At 38.0% G+C, this 23,124-nt stretch overlaps 1 protein-coding gene and 1 long non-coding RNA gene across 4 annotated transcripts; both read left to right on the forward strand.

Moving 5' to 3' along the window:
* The first annotated feature begins 1,272 nt into the window (after positions 1–1,272).
* Positions 1,273–2,457, forward strand: LOC122840865. Its single transcript, XR_006372302.1, has 3 exons — positions 1,273–1,805; positions 1,907–1,970; positions 2,107–2,457. It is a non-coding gene; the product is annotated as an uncharacterized LOC122840865 (long non-coding RNA).
* A 7,206-nt stretch (positions 2,458–9,663) lies between these two features.
* LOC122840866 (transmembrane protein 200C) lies at positions 9,664–20,620 on the forward strand. Of its 3 annotated transcripts, XM_044133625.1 has the most exons (4): positions 9,664–9,744; positions 10,387–10,551; positions 15,740–15,922; positions 17,856–20,620. In XM_044133625.1, exon 4 carries the CDS (start codon positions 17,889–17,891, stop codon positions 19,419–19,421), a length of 1,533 nt encoding a protein of 510 aa, XP_043989560.1. In that variant the 5' UTR covers positions 9,664–9,744; positions 10,387–10,551; positions 15,740–15,922; positions 17,856–17,888; the 3' UTR covers positions 19,422–20,620. The 3 variants fall into 3 exon arrangements, with proteins under 3 accessions (XP_043989560.1, XP_043989559.1, XP_043989561.1); XM_044133624.1 differs by lacking the exon at positions 15,740–15,922; XM_044133626.1 differs by lacking the exons at positions 9,664–9,744; positions 10,387–10,551; positions 15,740–15,922 and adding an exon at positions 11,326–11,567.
* Positions 20,621–23,124: the final 2,504 nt, after the last annotated feature.

Below are 23,124 nucleotides of genomic sequence, written 5' to 3' on the forward strand. Positions count from 1 at the left end.
CAAAAGTGGCTGTGGTGTCGACCGAGAGACGAAATACTGATTAGAAATACATTTTTAACTTGTTGCTACCCGAGTTAATAACTGAGATAAGTGATTAAATTGGCCAAATATTGCTCTCTGTCTGATCCAGGCATTTCCATTCAGATTGAACAGTTGTATTATTTGTGTCATGTAAAAATTACAGCATATTTGACTTTGCAAAGTCAAAATAATGTAATAGATTCCCTTTATCTGTGCACTCGCATCCATCTTGTGCTTCTGTAGCTGTCGGTTCCTCTGGCGACTCACTGAAGCCTTTCAAAATGATTAAACTGGTTATTCTGAGACGAACAAAACGGTTCGGGGAATTTTTTGGTCTCCCGTCACACAATTTAGTCTTCAAAACCTCCACAGGCATAACTGTTGGTAAACCACGCAACACGAGATAGAAGCAGGATAAGCTAGCCCTCAAACCTAAGTTTAAACTATTCATTTAATAAAGCAAACATCACTCTTTAATTTAGGATTTAATCTGGATTACTCTCATTAACTCTTAAATAAAAGCCAATGCAACAAACTGCTTACAAAAGTCAACTACAAAACTTTCCGTAATTTAAAACTTCAGCTAAAAAGAACTGTTTTTAAAGGATCAAATGCATGTTTTAGTATTTTTTTCCAGTCTTTTTATGGAATAATTGCACTGAACTAGTACAACGAATTGACACTGAAAGTTTTTCTTGTCTTTGTCTGGTTTTACCTCTGCATGTCCTGTGCAATGGCTGCCATAAAAAAACAAAAACAAAAAAAAAACAAAAATTTTTTTGTTATCATCCAGAAACCACTTGCTGGTCTCTTATTGATTGTGCAGGAGGCTCTACTTCTGCTTTTCAACCATGTACAGTTGTATAATTGCTCATCTGTATAATTGCGGCTATTTTCATGTAAACATTGAATTGGGGGCGTGGCCAGCAACTACTTATTTGTATTTAAAGTGACAAGAGGTCCTGAAACAGCTCATTCTGAAGGGAGCAGACTAAAATCTCATTATCTAAGAATGATTTATTTATGTTTTTCCAGACAGTGTTATGAACATCTTTTGTGTTACCCATAGCTCTGACCTAAATTGTTCAAGGAAGCATAACCTTTAAAATTATGGCTCCAGATTTTTATCAGTTATTCATCTGCTATTCCTCCAAACATCAGCAGGTTTCTCATTAATCCTTTCAGCTGATCTGAGCCATGATTGCATAACTGAAGGTCACATTTCTTCCACTTGACTTACCTGCTCAGGTAATGTGTGGCTGGTGCCGTATCCATAGCGACCATCAACCCCAACCCGGCTGATCCCTCCTTGGACGAGCGTATTAGCATGCATGAACAAAGTCCGGGGCTCGTCCCTGATTGGCCGTGCCGGCTCCTGGCGTGGGCTCGTGGCTGCAGAAGCCCCAGCTGGCCGCGTGCTGCCCTGCCATCAAGCTCGCGCCTGCTGTATTCCACATGACTGGCCTTGTCCTCGAGCGCCCAGCTTACACGCTCCTGTGTAGTGAATGTCGGTGCCAGCGAGTCTCACTGAAGCACATGAACCCATGGCTGCCTTCCTATGACTGCTACCAACACGCCGCAGCAGCTGAACCTCAAGAAATGATTAACCTGACATAATCTCTGCTTGTTCTCTTCATTGTTTCTTTTATTATTTTCCCTTTTCGCAGCTAAAAGCTACGTTTGGCAACCCGTCACCTGTCACATTTGCCCTCTCGTTTGATTCTTCGCCGCCTCTGTCCCAGCCCTCTGGCCCAGATAAAAAGAAACCTCTTCTAAGGTGTTTGGTGAGGCATTATAAAACAGTTGCCATGGATACCCAGTGTGAACAGGCTCCACATACAAGCAGCAGGATGGGAAATGACAGATGCAATATTTCACATTTCAGAAATTCCTCTTCCTCTCATCTGCAAACAGGCTGCTGTGTTCAGAGATGGAGCCCATGAAAACAGGTCAGCTGCGTTTCTTCTGTGGTTTCATTTAGGCAGCTGGAATTCTGGGTTGGGGGGCATATTTGCTTTCTTGCTCCAAAGAGGTGGGCTGAAGGATGTTTTCCACCTCACTTGGTTTTTGTTGTTTCCCCCCCAGAAGAGATGACCTATATTATCTGGGATGGGAGATCAAAGAAGGCTTGCTCACTGATCCCATGAAGCTTGCATCTTACAAGCCCCCCCTCCTGAATTAGTCCCGATTGCGCAACAGCTCCTCTGCAAAATGTGGCCATGAGGCTGAAACAGGGCGAAAACAGTTTCCGCTGCAGCTGCTCGTCTTACAAGATTCACGATCCAGCAGTTCAGGAGAGCTGAGGCTTTTGATGTTGTCATAAAGCTTTTCTTAAGGTTTTGCCCCAACCTGGTCTCTGTAGCGAAGTGAACAAGCTTTAGATGTGAACTTTCACCTTCTGTAGGACCATAGATTTAGTTAAAGCAAACGCCATTGGCGGCTCTGTCGCAACTTAATGGCTAAAAGTTGTTAAATAATCAATAAACAGCCATAAATTTAAATATTAATCAACTGTGTAAAATCTGACTCTGAAGTTATTTTGGAAGTGAATGCATCCGATGACGATGAAATGGCAGCACCCTAACATGATGAAAACTTGAACACCTGGTTTGCGTTGATGGCTGATTAACAGGTGAATTAAGTTTGTTAAAACAGGGAAATGTCTAGATATGCAAATATTTTTAGTTGACAAACTAAATATTTAGCTAGCAAGCTAAATAGTTTGATAGCTAAATATTTGGTTTGGAGCTAATTATTACATTTGCTAACTAAAATATTTAGTTTGGCATTAAATACCAAGTTTGTAAGCTAAATATTTAGCTTGGTAAAAATAAAAAAAATGTTTTATTTTTGTATGACAAGTTAAATAATCCAAATCATTGTAGTACAATTTTGGCAGTGTAGTTTTACAAACAGAACAAACTAAATATTTTTTTATCAACATAAATAATTCTATTTATGTTGATATATAAATCAAATACTTATATTTGATTCTGAAGGCATATACTCCAGTTTACTGAGTCTTTTCTTGTCCAGTGCAAACTACTTCCAAGGAAGAGATTTGCTGTTTTTCTGTAAATTTACTTGCCTTCCAGATGAACAACAGCAGATAGAAAACAACCTTGGCATAAAAACATTGTTTGCAAACAAGAAGGTTTATTTTAAATTGTGTCTGTTATAATTTTCTTACTCTTCAACTGGCAAGGTTATTACAACTGGGTTAAGTTTAATTTAAAAAAATTAATTGCATGTTACTTCAAAATAGCATTACTGAAGTAGAAATTAAAAGAATTGTGCAATCAGAAAGTTTGTTGTTGTTTTTTCCAAAACTTGTTGCCTTTTTGAGATTGCTGATTATTTTTGTTTCACATCTTTTATAGATGATCATTAAATCAAATCCTCAGCTCACTGCATTTTCACCCGAAATGTTAATCTCAATAATTAAAATTATGCTTAATCTCCCTAAAAGATTAAACCCCCGCCTGCTGTTAAATTAGCAACATTTATTATGTAACGTTTCAGTTTTAGACTTTTGTCTGGAAAAACATTACAAAGTTTAAATATTGGTTTAAGCAGGAAGTGGTTTTGTGTTTGTCATCCAAATCAGTGAACAGAAATAATTTTTTACAGTTTATTGTCATTTAGTGATACATCTATTTTGTTCACCTTTTGATGATTAAATCTGATTCATCAGACAATAAGAACCATTTATTTAATCATGTTCTTTGTTTGACACAGAGATTTGAACAAAATTCAGGCTTGTTGACTTTGTCAGTAACTACAGGAAACACAGATGGACGTCTCCAGAAGTTTTACATTTTGATAAACTTACAGCAGTAAGTTGTGTTAACGTTTTATTAATTTTGTCAAACCTGCAAGAGTTTAATAAATTAAAGTTTTTAGATTAGCTCTTAAAAAACTGGAAGAATATGTGGGAGTGGGAATAATTTCCCAGAATGCTTAGCAGCATGTTTTTGTATCCTGAGATGGAAGACATTGATCCGTCTCTTGTTTTATTAAGGAAAACATTTATTCTAAAGCTTGAGGATAATCTCCTGTTTACATTAAATGTTTCACTAAATTTGAAACAAGAATTTAAATTATTCAAAGTAAAATAAGGAGTTATTTTAACTTGACATTGTGAGTCAAACTAATAGAGAAATGTTTGATCTTTAACTAGTTTTTTTCTTGCATATTGTGAAATAACTCACAATTCAAGATTATTGAATTTAAAAAACAATGTTTAGACAACTTGTGTCTTAACTCAGCTTTATGAACTTTAATTTCTGAGTTAAAACCAATACTTGTTGACTTAAATTGCATTTTTAAGGCAGCAGGTGGACTTTCATTTTCAAGTTAAATCATCTTCAAATGTTTTACAGTGTGCTGACCTGTCCAGGACTTTTTTTAAAAGCTAAACCTCCCTCCATCACGTTGCATTTCATTTTTCACCAGGTAAACATGTAATTATGTGAATCTGTCATTCTCCAAAGTTTTTTCCTACCTAAAAGAAAAGTTTTGTATTTTTTCAAACTATAAAAACAAATCGCCTACTTTACTCATGAATCCCCATTTGTGCTACAAGCCCATGATATGTGAGCCAAAGTTGGCCTCTATTCGTGTTTGTGTCCTCGCTCCCCCATTTATCAGCCATTTATACTGGAGGGAAAGGAACAAGGTCACTATGGGGGGCTGGCTACCTGCAGGGACCAGGTATTTACCCACCCCTCTCCTCTACCACCTCCCTGATCTTTTCTCCTCCATAACTCAACTCCAGACGCTCCTCTGTCTGCTGCAAGCCTTCGCGACGCTCCACAAGTTGTCAGAGACGCATGGCTGCTGAACTTAGCAGCGGATGGACCAGAAAAATGCCCATATGTCTCCATGGCCTGTATCAGTCGCAGCTTCGTCACGCTTCTCATTAACCTCCACCAGAACCAGCAGACGGACCCAAAGGCTCGTTCATCAAAAGAGTGCCGCCTCCCAGCAGAACCCGGCCAGACAGTAACTGTTGCTCTGGAAAGTTTTCACTGTGATTTATGTTGGTTGTGCCTTTGAGATGCACAACTAAGCAGTTTTCAGATGAAGTTCAACAGATGAATATTTTTTATTGTTTTTTTTGTGTGTGTGTGTGGGTGTGGGTGTGGGTGTGGGTGTGTGTGTGTGTGTGCGTGTGTGTGTGTGGGTGTGGGTGTGGGTGTGTGTAGTTCAGTAAAAAATAACTTTCATCTGTTAAAGTCAAAGACTGATTTTGTCCCACAACATCTACAAAATGTTAGTTCTCTTCTAGGGCTGGACAATATATGTCACTGTAGACAGATGATCAATAATAATAACAGATAAATTGAATAGAATTTGAAACAAAAAGTAATGTGGATGATAGAGTACCAAAAAAAAATTATACTCAAGTAAGAGTAAAAAAGTATTTGGTAAAAAGTCTATTCAAGTACTGAGTAACTGATCAATGGTTTAATTTTTAAAGATTACACAAACGGGACAAAATATAAAGTTATGTGGGAATATGGTATTTTAAAGACCGAAATGTAAATAATTCACATAAATAACATAATTGCAAAAAACTCAAAGGAAAACTTTTCCAAATCAGTTTCTTTCAACAAAAACTAAAGAAATTTTAACAAAAATGGAAGGTGTGTGCCTGTGTCTGGTGAATTTTTGGTTTGTTTTTTATTCATGAATGAAACAGTACAGTGTTTAGAGAATACAGAAATGTTACTGAAGTAAGAATAGAAATACTTCATAAAAAAAATTTCTCAAGTAAATGTAACTGCCTACTACCCAACTCTGAATGTGGAAAACGTCAACACTCGACTTCCACCACTACCCTGTAATTCTGTGTCCAGGTGTGTTCTTTCCCTGGAGAAAATCTTGATTTCTTTTATACTTTCTTTCTTAGAAACGCTGTATGATGGCAGCTGGATCCATCAGGCAGTGATTGTGCATCAAAGCAGACAAAAGACAGATCCCCACTCCACTTTCAGCCTATTTGATGAACCATCAACTCTCCCAGTGACTGAATCTTCATCTCTGACGCAACTGGAAAGGAGCCAGAGCTTTTGGCTTTTCATCTGTGGAGCCCTCTGACTCCTGCAGCAACTTAAGTAGTAATGATGACAACTTCTCCTGCAGGAAGTTGATCTCTCGCTGAGGCCCTGTCTCAAGTTCCCAATTAAGTCCCTGCAGCTTCTGGCTGGACTAACATTGTTTCGAAGCATCTTTTTACCCACACAACCGAATTAGAGGACAAATTGAATATCTTCCTCAGTAGTAAAGGCAGCTGGGTTTTGGCTGGAGAATCACAGGAACTATTTTTGACGCTGCATGTATTTGAGCCTGACTCTGCTGAGATCTCCCGGATGTGAGAGCGATGATCTGCTTTATTTCGTTGAGCATCAGAAAGCCGTTGCTGGAGCGAGCGCGTTATTCACAGCAGGCCGGACGACAGAGCGGCGTCTTAAATAACTGTGACAGACATGATGTGATCACCGAGGACTAAATTGAATTATTGAGTCACTGCTGCCGCCCGAATGGGAGTGTTCCTCCTGAAAGCAAAGATGAACACTTCCAGAAGGCTGCGGCATAATCAAAGCACAGTTTTTCTTCTCTCTCTTCCCCCTCTTCCTCATATCACACTTTTTGCAGTGAACCTCCTCTAATTTATCACTGCGCTCTAAATGAGTTTAATTATCTGGGGACGTCTTGATAAGATGTGATTAAGAGCATGAGGGTAAAACTGTAAGGCAAGTTAGAACAAACCTTTTTAGTTTCTCCAAGAGTGTGCAATGTAGGGCACCCATTCCTCCCAAAACTGTTCAATACCAATAACCTTAATATGCCCTGCCTTGGCATTAATATTACAAAGTATTACCCAGTTTTTGGTTCAAAGCACCATCAATAAGTCGCCTTTAAGGCAGCAGATATATCAGAACATGGAGAACTTCTTCCCGACTCTCTCTTTTTGTCACTTGCTAAAGGATTAGGGCCACTGGAAAGGAAAAGTATTGTGATTTTAATCTCAGATTTCTACAATGGTGTATAAGGGCCATCGTAGATAGATAAAGGATCGTAATCTTCCGCCAAAAATTCAGAAAGTTACGGCTTAATCTCAAACATTTTCTACAAAAAATAAATAAATAATAATAATAATTCTGCTCTACGGAAGAGAATTAGGGCCACCAAAAAAAATTTAAAAATTCTGACTTTAATCTCAGAATTTTTTTTTTTCAGTGGCCCTAATCCTCTTCCGTACAGCTCTCCAAAAGTTTGTGTGAAAAAACAGAAATTTTGAGGTTTATCTCAGTAGTTTTGTAGAAAAAAAGTAATTTCAGTTCACAAGTTGAACATTTCAGAGAATTTCAGAAATTTTGTACTTTGTGGAAAAATTTGGAAATTTGAGTTTCAAAAGTAAAACATTGTTTCTACAAAATTTCTGAGATCAATCTCAACATTTCTGCCTTAGTAAATTCTTGACTTTTCAATTCAGAAAATTACAAAAAAAAAAAAAAAATGTTGGAAATTTCTGAGATTAGTCAAATTTTTTCTAGTAAATCTTCAATTTCAATTAATGTCTAAATCCAAATGAATAACCAAACATTATTTATATTTTTAGCATATAAAAATAATATCACAGCTATTCCTTGTTGTAGGATTTGGTCAATTTGAGTTTGATACATAATTACAACAGAAATAATCTGTGGTTAATAGAGTTCTCCAATCCAAAGGAGTGTGTAACCGAGAAGGATCATTTTATTTAAAAAAATACTAAATTTGCATGTATATTTGTACATTAAAAACAACAGATTATACACCTCCAATGTTCCACATGAAGGAGCTCATTATATATACAGTATTCTCACATACTTAATGTAAATAAAATCCACTGCCTTTCTTGCTTTGATATCCTAGAAGCACGTGTTTCGGTGCATTTGTTTGAAGTAAACGGGGGTTTTAAGTTTTCGTCAGAAGCCCAGATTTGTGTGTGTGTCTCTGTGTCTTTCTAAACTGCACAAGCTTACTGAAAGCTGACCTTTATTGTACTGGTTAACATCAGGGATTAAAGACGGCTCTTTAAAACCCCTCTGGATTATTTCCTGTCTCACTGTATGCTTTGAGGCTGTGGGGTGTGCAGGCTGGAGTTTTTCTCTTCTCCTTCCACTAATTTATGGCGTAAACAAAACACATTTCTGGGTCATAAAATTCTGTGTGAAGTCTCTGGAGCATCAGCTCTGAGCTTTGTTATGCACGCTTCCCCAGCCCAGTGCATGGCTGCTTTTTCTTTTTTTTTCTTTTCTTCAGTTTCACTAAGTGAAACCCATCTGGACTCTGTCATATTTCATTCGGTGAGGCAGGACAGAGCATTCAAACAATTACTTCCATGTAATCCATGTGGAAAAGGTAAAGGAAGAGGAAGAAGCACTAAATATGAGTTGATGGATGTGGTGTGTTTAGATTTGCTCAGTTTCTCTGGGTCCAATTTGGAGCCCAGAGCTTGGCAATTTAATACCTACATTGTCTGTTTTATATATCCTGCAGAGGAATGCATATGCAAATATTCCCCTTGCTTTGCAATTTATCAAAATAATTCCCAAGATGTTCTGCAGAAGCAATAGACTGCATCGTCTGCACTCTGAAGGATTTTAGGTGCACTTTGTGTATTTATAGATTGCATTCTCCATTCCAAGCTCCTCCATTTTAGGAGGTTTAAGGCTTGTTACTTTATTTTAGCTTGTCTTGAAACTGTATCTATGTTCTTTATTCTCTATTTGTTTTAGAAGTAGTACTTTTCTCTTGCTAAATGTGTCCATGATTTAAAAATCTTAACTTAGACTGCAAATGTATTCAGTCTTGTTTTGAACTTGTAGCATTTAAGTTTTTGGCTATTTTAAATCTACTCAGTTTGTTGAAGGTAATCGTTTTTTTTTTTGTTTTTTTAAAAATCAAGCCAAAGACTTCAGTTTTCTTTTACTATTGGATACTGAAAACCTTCTCAGTCCTCTGCATCAAAATTTTATTACAGCTGATGATAGTCTATATTTGAAACTGAATGTTTGATTTTTGTTGAAGTTTGAGATGATTGTAGATTTTGAACTATTCTGGATTCTCATTTAAGAAAAAGTAATTTTTTGTCTTAAGTAATTTTAGCAGTTTTCTTTAGTTTGAGCTTTAGTCATTCAAAAAGCTTTGGATGTATTAATAGTAACATCGAATATATTTACTGACATCAAATGAATCTACCTCATTCAAAAAGATACAATCCTGTTTTCTGTGATTGAACTGAAGATGTGGAAAGTTATCATTTTTATTCTTGATAAATAGAATTTGACTTAAATGCCGTCACAACACAGATTTAGATCCCGGACGAGCCCCCAATTTAAAATGAAGATTAGTCATGCCAAAACAACCCACTGAGATATATTTAAAGACAATAAACTACAATTTATTTACTAAACTAAATTAAGAAATATGTCTTTAGTTGCCTCAGAATGTAAGCAGGGACCAGTTAAAAAAAAAGTCCTGAGATTCTGGATGAAGAGTGAACAGCTCAAGTTTGAGAGTGAAATTTCCAAAGTCACTAATAACTAGAGAAGTCTCTGTTGGTCCATTTTTTCCCAACAGATCCAAAGTGAGTGCAGCCATCTGCCAGGATATGTTGGAGGACTTCTGGCTGACAGACTTCCTGGAAATGCTGATTTTATTTACCGTCAGGTAAAGATGAAGATCAGAGACGCCAAAGGCAACAATGCTGATGAGAGAAACAACACTTTTGAAGCAACACTGGCTTCAGCAGATCCAAGTTGATCACTGTCAAGCCTCATCATGTTAAACCTTCCCACCAAATCCTCAGTGCATAGACTGTACAGTACATACAAACTCGGCATCCTTTTTCTACCATACTTTTTCCTTCCATTAAACTTTCTATTCTATTCCTCGAATAGAACTTTGTGTGAACAACCTGTTTTCTTTTAATTGTGAAGTGATTTTTACTGAAAAGTGCTTTGGTCTATTGGTATCAGCGATACAGGCCCTTTATTGGATCAATACTGAAATATTGAATATTTTGACAGGTTTTATGTTAGAATCAAATTTTCTGAAACTATAAAATAGGTTTTATTAGCTGTAAGCTTTGATCATCAAAATCTAATGTGAGAAAAAATATTTTACTAATTCTTTCCGTTTTTATAAGATTTTAATTGTAGTTGGTGGAATTGTGGAGCAGAAATATAGACACTTCTATCCGACTCTAGTGTTCATATGATGAATTAGGTCTTTCATTATCCCTGAAGCAGGTAGCATACAGTATGATAACACTTCTCATTTTTCACCTCCTCTAATAATCCCCACCAATAGAAACGCGCCTGGCCCGCCCCTGTTGGCTCTATTGTGAATCCGCGTTGAGCTGTAAAAAGCCCCACTCTTCCTCCAGCCTTGGCACCGGAGCGCGGCGCACTACGACCGAACACAGCCGAACCAGGAGCGCGCCATGAAGACCCGAGATTATCCACACTATTTCTGGTAAGAAATGTTATTTCACCGATTTTAACACCTTTTTCTTTTTAAAACCACAATTTCTTCCTTAGGCAGGTTTGTATCCAGATGATCCCCCAGTGCGCCTGTTTAACACAAGAGTCAGGAGTCTTTTGATTGGATTGACATGAGAGATGGGTTTAGTTGGAGAATATTCTGGATAAATCAGACTTTTAATTTCCAGTGGGCTTGATTTTCCTTTACTTTTATTCCAGGGACTAAAATTGGATCATTTATTTGCATAGTTGATGGGTGTATTTCTGTTTTTCCGTGCATCAGATGTGAGGCGCACATAGAAAATGTATTTTTAACAAGTTGGAGAACAAAAGCAGGGGGGAATTCATCATGAGGAGCCGTATTGTGACCACACAGCGTTGAGGTTTGTGAGCGCATGGGTTTCGTCAGGCCGTGACAGAGGAGTACGGATGTTTGTCATTTATCTTCACCTTGCGAGCCCCCCTCCGCCCGCCGTTCCCCTCCCCCAGCCAACTCGGTGTCGGCTCTGGACATTTTCAGGGGCCACCTCCAGCTTCCACGGCGGCTCATGTTTTCTTCGCAGGATTTTCTCCCAACAGAAGGGAAACAGATGCGCCGTAATATCAACAGACGGTTACTCATGCAACATTGCGCAAAAATGTAAGAAAGAGGGGGGAAAATATGCGCCCCCGCAGATTGGACAGACTGAGCGTTTTTATCAGCCTACTCCATCCTGCCAGACGAGCTGTTTGCCGTGGCAGCCAAACCAAAGCGAGGAGCCATCAGCTTCCTGTTCAGCACCGCAGACAGAGACATAATCCGACTTGTTCACACCCACCTCTGGTCCACGTTGTTCCGATGCCCTTCTCTCTCCAAGCGGAGACTGGGGCCCGCCCACGCCCCTGTCGGTGTTAGTGCAGCCTGACTTGCTTTCGCCCGGGAGGCATTTGACTGCTTGTTGGTTGTGAAGCAAAGAGAAGGTCTCTATAAACCTGCTGATGAGCGCCGGAGCGCTGTTTGCTTAGCAGGTGAGCAGAACTCGGTGATCCACATCCTGGAGAAATTACCTCAATCTCTTTTTTTCAGAGAATATTTCAAAACCTTTGTAGTTTATTTTAAAATAGGAGAGGGATTGGGGGGTAACAGCAGTAAAACTTTAGTCACAAAAGAGCGTTTGTCAACTTTTCTATTTCAAATATGCACCTCAAGAGGAGGTCTTAACGTCACGAGTGAATCACCGAAGTGGATCAGTAATCCACATTTTAAAAATGTCGAAATATTTCTCCCCAATGAGTATTTTCACTTATAATAGCTTAATTTGGTACTTTCCAGAGAAGAGAGTTATTTCAACTTCTAACACATTTATTGGAAGTTTATACATTTAGACCTTCCAGCAAATTTAAACAAATGTTTACCCTAAATTAGTCCGACCATTTCCTCCCGACGCAATTCCGCTCGATTCTCAAATCCCTTCAGTTCCCCGTCTGCACTTTCTCCCTTTGAAGTGGATTTCTACTCGGTATTTCAACCTGGCCGATCAGCAAACAGAAGGAGAAATTGTTAACAATCATCTAAAATCTTCTGCGCAGTTTTAGAATAGTTTGCTTGTGGAGGAAGCAAACAAAGCCGTTCAGTCGTTGTTGGACACACTTTCAAATACTGAATTAGAGATTAACAGCCATCTCATTGGGCTCTGTGTTACATGTGAACATGTAATATGTTGCAAAGTTGCATGTTGAATGGCTCATTTGTGCTTTTCATGGTGCATTCAGAGTATTGCTTGAAGGTAACGCACATCAGCGATGTCAGACAGGACAAAAAAATATTATTTTCTATGAATTAAAGCAAACCGGCTGTATCTGGTTGATGACCAAAGGTACAAAGAAACCATTCTCTTTTTTTACCCTGTTCGGCATCATGAATGCTACGGAATAAAACAGAACTACAAATCTACAGTAATTTGAAATCTAAGCTTAAATCACCAACAAAACATTATCGGCTTAAATTCTGGCTATGAGGACAAATATTTTTGACTCATGTCTACAAAAGATCTATAGCTTCAACGTTAAAATCAGGTTTACTGCTTTCGGGATGTCTAGGCTAAAATTGCAGAAAAATTCTGCTGCTGCTGTTGTGAGAGTGAATCATTTAAGGTTGGAAATTGTGATTCATGCCGAACATCCAACATTTTTCTTTAAAAACAACCTGAACATCATCACTGCGGCTGTCTGGAAAGAGCCTTGTTGTGAGTGAACAGCCTGTACAGCACAAACATTTAGAGGATCATTAGATTAAAATGGCCGTTGTTTCCATCCACCAGTACAGCTCAGATATGGAAATACTTTGTCTTATTTGCAAAATTTTCTCAATTATCTTGATATGTTGCTCTAAAATCACAAAAATGTTGCCTTTTCAAGAAAGTGATAGTATCATTACAATATCAAATAGTTTTGCTTTCGGGCATTTTTGCTTAATTTACAGACTTTTTGTTGTCTGCTTTAATTTTTGTCTTGTTTATATGGGATTTACAGTTAAACAAATAATGGCAAAATATCAGCACCTCGTTTTAAGTTCACATTGAACCTTTAATAATTTTCCAGGCTCTGGTATCCTCATCCCTGATGGTCTTTCTGTTTCAGGATAAGCATTTTGCAGCCTTTCTCACTTTTACTCACAGCGTGCAACAGGTACCGAGTTATTTCAGGCTGTTTTCACTCCTGATAGTCCAGTAGACTCGGTTAGATTGGGAACCAAAATTGCAACATTTGTTACATTTTTAGCTGGAGCTGTTCACTTTCACACTGTACTCACCAAAAATAAAAACTTGTCCAACCCCTCATCTGTTGTGGCTCTGCACCACTTTCAGTTGTAGAAAGCAACAAAAACCCCTGAAGAAGACAGTTTTCTTCTTCACAAACTATAAACAAAAACAGAGCAGGAAAAAAAAAAATTGAAAAGAAATTGTCGCATCAAATTTTAGAAGTTGTAGATTTCTCTTTTGTCTTTGGCAAAAGACCATGAGACATTTCTCCCTCTATTGATAGATTCTTGTGTTTGTTTTGGTTGCATTTACCCAGAATGCCCTGTGATATAGTCCGCTTGCTTCTTTTGGAGTGGTCTCTGGTCCGTTTAAGATTCACATATGCATTCAAATCGCACCAGAGTTCATTTCAACCAAATCGAGACATAGATTTTTGCTTGGACCCAAGTGCACATTCAGTGTTGAATTGAGCATTCACACCTTCATTAACAAACCAGACTTTCTAGACAAACTAGAGTTCTGTTAAAGAGGACTAAACCGTGCTGGTGTGAATGAACCTTAGAGAGCAAAATAGGCCACAGTTGAGCTTTTCTATCGATTTCATTTTATCTTCTGGGTCCGTTTGCATCTTCTTTTATTTTTCACTTGACAAGTACTGTTTAAATTACTACTTTGAGAATGTTATTCTTTCAGCAAATTACCATTTTTCAGTCTGTATACTAAATTAGTTGACAATTATTTCTGTAGATATATTACAATAAATTCAATTAATTGTTTCAGACCTACTCCAAATGTTATTTTTGTGTCAGAAAAGAAAGTTTTAAATTTAGTCACTAATAAGTTATGTGTCAAACTTTTATTCATTTTATTTTTTCTGACTCTAACACTTGATAAAAGTTTAGTTTTGAGTTGTTGCCCCTTAAAAATAGTTTGAACAAAAGCTTTTCGAGAAAACAAATATTGTAACAATTATTTAAATCAAACTTCAACCAGCATGGCCAAAATGGGAACACTAGACTAAACTATTTTAATGATCTCAACGTTTGCTGTAAAATTCACGTCTCCATCAATGCAACACGGTGAGCTTTCTGTCCAGCTTTGTCATTAATTATAAATATCAAAGCAAAACCGTAAGAAGAATACGTTACATAACTGGGCTGGTGCGTAAACAAGCGAGTAATAGTTTCTATTTTTCTTCGTGATGTACCGATCGTGAAGGGTGCTGTCATCTCGAAGTGCAGCTGTGCTGGTTGATGGATCCGAAAGCAGGAAGGAGAGGGTCAGCGGGGGAGATTTGGTGGGAGAGAGGAGAGTCAGGAGTGAGGTGGAGAGAACATGCCTGCTGGCTTCCTGTCTGGACACATTACACTGTCACATCCTGATACCGCACTTCTTAGTCCCTCCTGTCAGCCTAGGTGGTTATCATCATGCTTTTTCCTACATCTCTGTATTTTTAGACATACACTGTCACTGTGGACTGGAATTGCACCTTTATATTTCCAGGGGTCATTGTGAGGAAGCAGCATATTTTCTACTTGTTGCACAATCCCTGATGCAGGGCAGGATAAAAGTGCACATCGCCCTTTATAGGGGGAAAAGAAGCTATTTTTGTTGATTTCACATCTATTTTATTTTGTTGTATTTTTTATATAGAGTAAGCAATGATGTTCTATTCTTTCCCCTGAGATTTACTGTGATTACAGTTGATGAGATGGTCATGGATAGATGATTAAGTTGATGTTTCTATATTTCCGCTGCAGCCTTTGTAGGTGGGACTGAGTCAGTAGCTATATTTTGTAGTTTCCAAATGGAACACACTTGATCTTCTGAGTACTTTACACACCTGAGTTTCAGAATAGCGTCATTTTTATACAGTCAGTCTAAAAATTATCCTGAAGATTTGGAGTTTTTGACTCCAAAACTTCAATTTCTATTGGGTTGGAGATGCTAAAATGCTAAATTGTAGTGAATTTAAGTGTCCACTTTTACCAATAAAAGGAATAAATATTTCTTTACTGACTCGAGGATAAATTATGAATTATGTTTCAGATCTCAGTATCAGCAATCTTTCTCAAAATAAGCCAAGAAATGTTATTAAAATATGAAGAAAGAATAATTTCTCTTATGACTAATCAGGAATGTTTAATGAAATGGGTTTTGTGTTACTGGTCAACTGTTTTATATTATTTATCTAATAAAATAGTGGTTATTATTAATAAGTTGATTATTTGTTTGCTGGTTATTTAGAACTACTGCAAAGTCTATCTAATGTAATGCATGATGGGGCGTTTTAATAGTCATGGAAGAATTGCACATGTTTTTCATAATCAGCTCCTTTATAACTTTTCAATACTTCTTTAAAATTTGACTCACTTTAAAGGGTTTCTGTCAAAAACGTGTTCCTTACTTGTCATGCGCTGCGTGTTTCTTACTTTGCAGAATAACTCAACAGCAGGGTGATGTGTACTAAGCCGACGTGTGACAATGTTCACCATAATGGATGCTGACACTGCAATGCTGGGATCTGAACCTAGATGCCATCCATCTATCAAAACTGAATTGCTACAAGCGTCAAGAACTGTTTGGTGTTGAAAATAAGATTTCTGTCTACAGAATACAAAAGTAAGGTGATGCTGATTTTCATGTAGTGTTTTTATTATTTTTATTCTTTTTTGGGGGAAAAAATAAAAAAATGAAGCAGCAGCTGCTCTGCTGCATAAATGCTAAACAACACAAGAGAACTGCTGGTTAAAGTAGTTGCCAGAGTCTTTTGCTGTTTTATTAATATTTTATTTTAAGGGTTTGAATGGGGCTCTGGGTGACTTTGCCCCTTTGGCAACTTATTCCCTCATTACATGCTTACACATTGTCGTTTTATCTCAACCTACTTCTATTTCCCACCAGTAAATAGACCATTTTGCCCCAAATACCTAATTGTTGCACATTAATTACCTCTTGATGCAGAATTTTGATGGATTTCAGTGGCTATTCATTCTGTTTGTACTCTGTTTCTTTACAAGCACAAGCTGAAATGTGTTTCATTAGGCTTTTATCTGACCGGACCAACATAAATTTATGCATTATTTGTGAATTGGAAGGAAATCTTACGTGGTACTAATTTCATTTTGGTATAGATTTATACATATTCCTCTTGTATCACTACTTTGTGTACCTATCTTTTGCTGCAGTTACATCTGCAGATCTTGTAAGGTATGTCGCCACTGACTTGCAAACCTTGAGACTGAAAGTTTACTTATTTGTTGTTGCGAAAGCTCAAGCTGTGTCTAATTGGAAGGAAAGTATTTTTGTGGTATAAACAAGGCCTTCATACATTTAGTTGTATGTTTAAGGTTGACGTTCTGCTGAAAGATGAACCTATCCAGGTCTGTTCTGCATTTAGTTCCTCCCATCACCAAATCAGTCAGCTTCTTTATCCCTTCTGGAGAAAAACATCCCTGCATCATGATCATCCTAATTAGAAACGTTGAAGTTTTAATGGAATAAAGACACTACAATAAAAATGCACAGATTCCACAATTATTTTCATGTGATCATACAACTAACTTTAATAAATTAGAATCATTTGTCAGATTAAAAGTACTTTCTGAAGTAGCTGTAAGTGGAAAATCAGTCATGTTTATGACGCCTTTCACTTGGTGATAAAGTTTAAAATAAATTAGCTTTTCAATAATTTTCTAATTTATTGAATCGGTCTGTACATGGTGTTCTATAACTTATTTCCATTGATCGTGGTTCTGAGGCTGCTTTTTCTTGTAAAATATGACAGATTATTTGTGATTGCATTTAAGAGCCAGTGTGGCATTTATAAAAAGAAAATGTCAAATGGTGACATGCTGGAGTCGGGTCACAGGGTTCTGTCTCTTTCTGTGGGTTTGTCTGGCTCAGGCTGGTTCTGATAAATATCGATTCCCCCGCACTATCTCACCTCATACATTCAGGAAAACAAAGCGTGTTTGCTCTTTTTCGGTTGTGGCCATTAATAGATTCTCTACCTCATCCCCTAGGATGTTAATTAATAAAGCTACATAATTGGATTTTCAGGTTTATTTCCTTTTGTAAGCTTCATTTATAGTAAAATATAATAGTCTGAGTTTGAAACATATATATGTTCTTTTTACTTTGACTTTGTGACTCCGCCAACCTTTTAGATTTCCTTAGTTTCAGACGGGAAGTGATATTAATGGGAAGTAAAAAATGTAAATAAAGGAGCAATGGCAGAGCGACGCGGTTGTTTTACTGTTGGTAATTAATATGTTAAGCAGCAAGTACAAGAGGGTGACTAACAGCACTAAGACTTTCCTCATGGCTCTGATTGGTTGTTTCTGACTGGGAGTGGTACATTTATGTGGGTCACAGTAGTAGCTCAGGGAGGAAGTGGAGGATTATTTATCTTGTACTTTACTGTCATGACAAACGGGTCTCTAAATTTTTAGAGGCAAACAACTAAAAACATTGAAATTTTCCTTTTTTGGAGTCTACAAAATGATTTACTCTCTCTGATATTAGCTGACTGTTCTGTTTTGTGTCCACATAGACTGAGTGACGAGCCTACTGTCCAGTCGCCACCATGATTGCCACCGGTGGGCTGCTGCGCATGAACAGGAGGCAGGATTCCCTCCGCTCCAAAAACCGAGCCGAAAATAAGCGGAAACGAAAATCCAAGAAGAAGAAGAAGAACGATGTGGTGGTGGTGAAAGGAAAGCTCAATCTCTGCTCGCCGGCTGGTTTGGTGGCTGCCGTTGGCGTTGTAATCCTCATGGTTGGGATCTCCATGGCTGTTCTGGGTTACTGGCCCAGTCAGAGTCAGCAGGAGTACCAGGAGCGCCGCAGAAACGGTGCCTTTCGCAACAGCAAGATGAGCTACTCCAGAAGCACACCATCTAACTCGACCCATAACAAGCATTCCTCAAGGCAGACCAATGTGTCAAACCAGAGCCATTCCAACAGCAGCAACCCCGACCCCGCTCCTCACTGTGGCATCCTCTGTGACTTCCTGGATAATTACCTTTACTCAGACAACCTGAAAGTTTTTGGACCGCTGGTAATGGGGATCGGTATTTTCCTCTTCATCTGTGCCAATGCTGTCCTCCATGAAAACCGAGACAAGAAAACCAAAATCATTAACCTGAGAGATATCTACTCCACGGTAATTGATCTGCATAGCATACGCTCGAAGGAGTACTCACCTCTGAACGGTTTGGTGAACTACACTCAATCCAGAAGCGCCGAGGGTCCGTCTGTGTCATTCCCGGCGAGTGGGGCACTCACACGCAGTTCCTGGCCTTCCACTGGACTCCAATTGAAGGGGGAGTTGGACACCAACGAGATGTTTAGACGCTCCTCACTGGCCAGCAGGCCACGGAGTTTTTCCAGAGATGTGCAGAGCTTTACGGACACCGTCTACAGCATCTACAAAGACTACAGCAATAGTAGCGAGCAGGCCCCGCAGCCTCGGCAGTGGGAGACAACCTCTATCGTCACGTCCTCTGTGAACGCTTTCACGCTGCCAGTGATCAAACTCAATAACTGCGAGGTGGAGGAGGCAGAGGGGCGCTCGGAGGAAGAGGTTATTATCGAGGCTGCGGCCGAGAACATTAAGGAGGAAGGGCATGGCAGCAGCAACAGTCATTGTGTTGAGATGGATGCAGCAGCGGCGACTGAGCCCCCGCCTCTTCATCAGAGCCAGGAGGACATGAGCACAGAGACAGGTAATCAACAGGGGGCGCCGCAGTCTCAACCTCATCCACATTGGACCCAGCTGTTTCCTCTGCAGCCTGTTTCCACGGCAATGGGCTCAAATATGTCGCTGAACTCCTTGGCGGATCAGCCGAGGCTCGCCCGGCGCTGCAGCCTGTCTGTGTCTGGGGGACGTCAAAGTGACAGAGTGAGGCGTTTCAGCTGCCCTCGACTGGAGCGCTCAAACAGCAAGGGCTACATCAAACTGACTGACCTCGGGGGCGAGTCCTTCGACGCCTCCGACACGCACACAACTTCTTCGGTGGATCGGGCAGCAGAAATAGATGCAACACCGGCAAAAGAGGAAGGAGCTCAGGGAGGGAACGATTCAGTGACACCCAACACTTCAGCGACAGAACCCTAGGTGTTTCCTTTTCAGCTTACGAGCCTCCCTAATGTCTCTATGGTGTTGTTCTTTGATTTGTACTTTGTTCTGCAGTCAGTAATGAATATGTGATGGCTACAGAGGAAATGGAAATGAAAAAAGAAATACTTAACTGATAAGGACTATTGAAACACAGCCATGAACACAGGGGGCAACACTCTTTATTAAAGGTGACCTATTATGCTTCCTCGAACAGGTAGGATAGGTCCATGGGCTATTCTACATTTTTGCACAAAATCCTTCTTAGATACTAAGGTTTTAGTCTGCTCAGTTCACACTATTTTTTATCTTTTTCAGAATGAGCTGTTTTAGGGACTCTTGTCACTTTAAATCCAAAATAGCCCTTCCCAAGCTCAACTTTACACTTGCATGTGAAAATGGCTGCAAACAGATATATAATTATACAACCATCTTTGAACATTATACAAACATATTTTCTGGATGGCAAGTCAAGAACAAAACACTTGTCTTTTCCAGCAAATGCAACTGTAAAACCTGCTGACCAGGAGTTCCGGGTTGCTAGGTAACGGGGCTGAGCTCTGCTGGGGTTGCTAGGTAACCACGCAGTATCCATTTGATTCAGAAGCCTTTGGGAACAACTAATTTTCCAGTCAACAAAAAACATTAGCTTATTGCCAAAAAAAACAGCTGGGTGGTTTTTTGTGCATGAGCTCTTTTTAGAATTAACTGAGACCCAAATGGAAGTACAAAAACATGCAAAATGTGAATTTTGCATAATAGGTCCTCTTTAAAACTACATCCACTCCTCAATGTTCAAATTAAACTTTTCTATTTTTTCAATGTAGCAAGAGCAATATTAAAGACTTTAAAGGAGCTTTAGTAAAGCTTTGTAAAAATAATATGACAGAGTGAAAAAGTGAAGAAAATTCTCTTTGAAGAGTCATTTAGGGCCGACATCGTAGCTTGTAAGATTACCAAATCTGTCTCTGATAACTGCTGTCCAACATGTTGTATTGTAGCATCAACATGTGCCACAGAAAACTGAAATAGTCTAGGTTTGTTCCTCTGCATTGTTCTGTGAATTACACGTGAATTGGTGAATTGAACTAAATCTCAGGTAGACGTTTGGTTTAGCGTTGAGACCTTCATGACAAGGTCTTCCCTTTGTGCACACTTGTTTACATGAAACATACTTGGTTGAATAAATCTGACTGTAACACCTCTGTTGGGTCCTTGTATGATATTGGAGCGAATACAACAGGTTCTTTGGTCTAATTCATTTAAGTTTTAGCATGATTTTATGAAAGTGCGATCATATGGAAGAGATCATATTTCAGCCATTTAAACCACCTAAAAATGTTGCTACTAGTTTGGACAAATGCCAAAAAATTTGATTTTTACTCTGTCACATTTGTATGTATGAGACAGATCTCTCAGTTAGTGCTGCTACGCTAACTCATGATAATATGCTAACTGTACAGAATAAGTAGATTTGCACCTTTATAGTTTTGTAAAGTACAGCTATTACTTGTTTTGTAGTTCCTTGTACTGATGTTGCTATGCTAACTTATCTTGAGAGAATCACAAAGCTATGAAAAGTGTCATATCTCATGTGTAGTAAACATAGTAACAAAAGTTAGCCTCTTCCTATGCTAACTACACAGATTTTCATACATTTTCATTTGTGGTTTTCACAACACATTGCTACTCCAAATATGTTGGTATGCTAACTGTTCTGTAGGCTACATGCTAAAATATGCTATTGCTAAGTCCACCTGGAGTCCCTTTAAATAAGCAACCTTTTGTTACTACAGGTGAGTTACACCTCCTACCATTTATTTACCAAAAACATACATAATAAATTTTATATTTACTGTTGTTTAGATATAGTAGCCTGGTTTTGGGATTAGTTACATAACTGGAACTTGTGGTCAGTTGGCAACAGGCTTTTTAAAATGTAAAAGTCGTATAAATAGAGCTGATCATCAAGCACAGTGAAAATACAGTCGTGATAGTACTTTCTGAGTAGAATAAGTAATATGTTTTTGTTGACTTTAGCAGAAACAAAGAGATCAGCAAACTGCTGATTCAGATGTTTGGTAACCAAAGAAAATAAAAATGTCCTAATATATCAGTCGGCCACTGATGGCACTTCGGAGGATGTCTCTGTTCATTCAGCTCTGCTAATTGTTCAGCTGAATTATTTAAGTTGTTAACAAGGCATTTAAAATTAACAAATATTGGCATTTTTCAATTAAGTTATGCAGGGGTTTTTTCTTTTCGATGTCAAATGTTCATAGTAGCATCTTTTTGTTTTTGTGCAATATATATTTCTGTTTGGATTTTTTTGAGAAGACCAAGAAAAGATACCTAGAAAGAAAAATCAGCTACTGTAAGACAGTTTGCTGGCAACAACTTATATCTATAAAAGGAGCATTCCTGAGGGATTGAATCATTTTACAAGTTGAGAAAGGGTTCATATGTTTTCTTTTATATCATTTGTGGTTTTTTGTTTTGAGTCAGATCTGTAGATCTCCACACTGGAGGTCACACAATGCTATTAAAACACTCAGAAAGGCAGAAAATCTCATTGGAAGCTGGGGACTTGGCAAAAACCGTTGCTAAATAGCTGTTATCATTGGGTTATAAACAAATGTAGTGCTGCAGAGGGAAATCAAAGAATGACCGAAGAAGGACATCTGAGATCCATTGTTATTGAAGGTAGTGTTCTGAACTACATCCAGAAATACAAGCAAAATTGAACCAAGGAAACTGAAACATATTTTGGTAAATAATAAACCCTCTGAGATGGTGGCTTTAAATAAAATGAGTGGACATATTTTTTGACTTATAAAAAAGTGAAGAGTGATTATGGATATGACTCATAAAATATCACATAGAAACATCTATTAGAGTACAATTTGAGCAAATTAAGCCACCATTCAGATTAAGAGTATTAGTTCTGAAAATAAACAAAAGTACCTAAACTTTTTCATATAATAACCTTTCTAAAATAATGGCCTAAGTTATGTTTTGCCAAAAGTGGTTTTTTTTTCTTTTTTGCTTATTTAATTTTTTCAACTTTATTGTATTTTATTGGGATTTTGATGTGATGGACCAACATAAAATCATACATAATTGTGAAGAGGTTAAAAAAATGTTAGATTGTTTCCCAGATTTTCCAACAAATAAATCTAAATTGCAGGCAAGGGGAGCATTAATCAGAAGAAAGCTGTAAACATAAATGTTTCCAGATTTTTACAGACAAGGCGAATGAGTGAAAAATTGAACTTCTTGATACACATGCAAAAAACGCTCTACATGAAAACTGAAAATAATTACAAAAATCTTTATTTTATTTGATCTTTCCAGAAAAATGACAGCTTGGTATCTAACCTAGAAATGTAAAATACATAGTTTGAAGATATTAAACATTAAATTACTTATGAAAGTAATTGATTTCCTTCTGTTGAAAATATTCTATGCAGATTTTGCATTAAAACATTCAAAGAACTGCTAAACAATGATTTCTTATTGCCTTTAATCTAAAAAATTAAAGGCAAGAGAATTTAACACATTTACAAGGCACCAGCTTTATAGCTCCTTTCCAAAAGTTTTGCAAAAATACAGCTAATAGTAAATGACAAAATATTCTTCAAATTAAAGAATGGTTTCTGCTATCTGGTTCGAATTTCACTCATTTTGACAATAAATTCTGCTT

This window comes from Gambusia affinis, linkage group LG12, assembly GCF_019740435.1.
Source record: "Gambusia affinis linkage group LG12, SWU_Gaff_1.0, whole genome shotgun sequence".
In the NCBI taxonomy this organism is placed as follows: domain Eukaryota; kingdom Metazoa; phylum Chordata; class Actinopteri; order Cyprinodontiformes; family Poeciliidae; genus Gambusia; species Gambusia affinis.

Coding starts and splice junctions, on each gene's coding strand:
- LOC122840866 (XM_044133625.1), top strand. CDS start 17,889: ATGATTGCCACCGGTGGGCTGCTGCGCATGAACAGGAGGCAGGATTCC.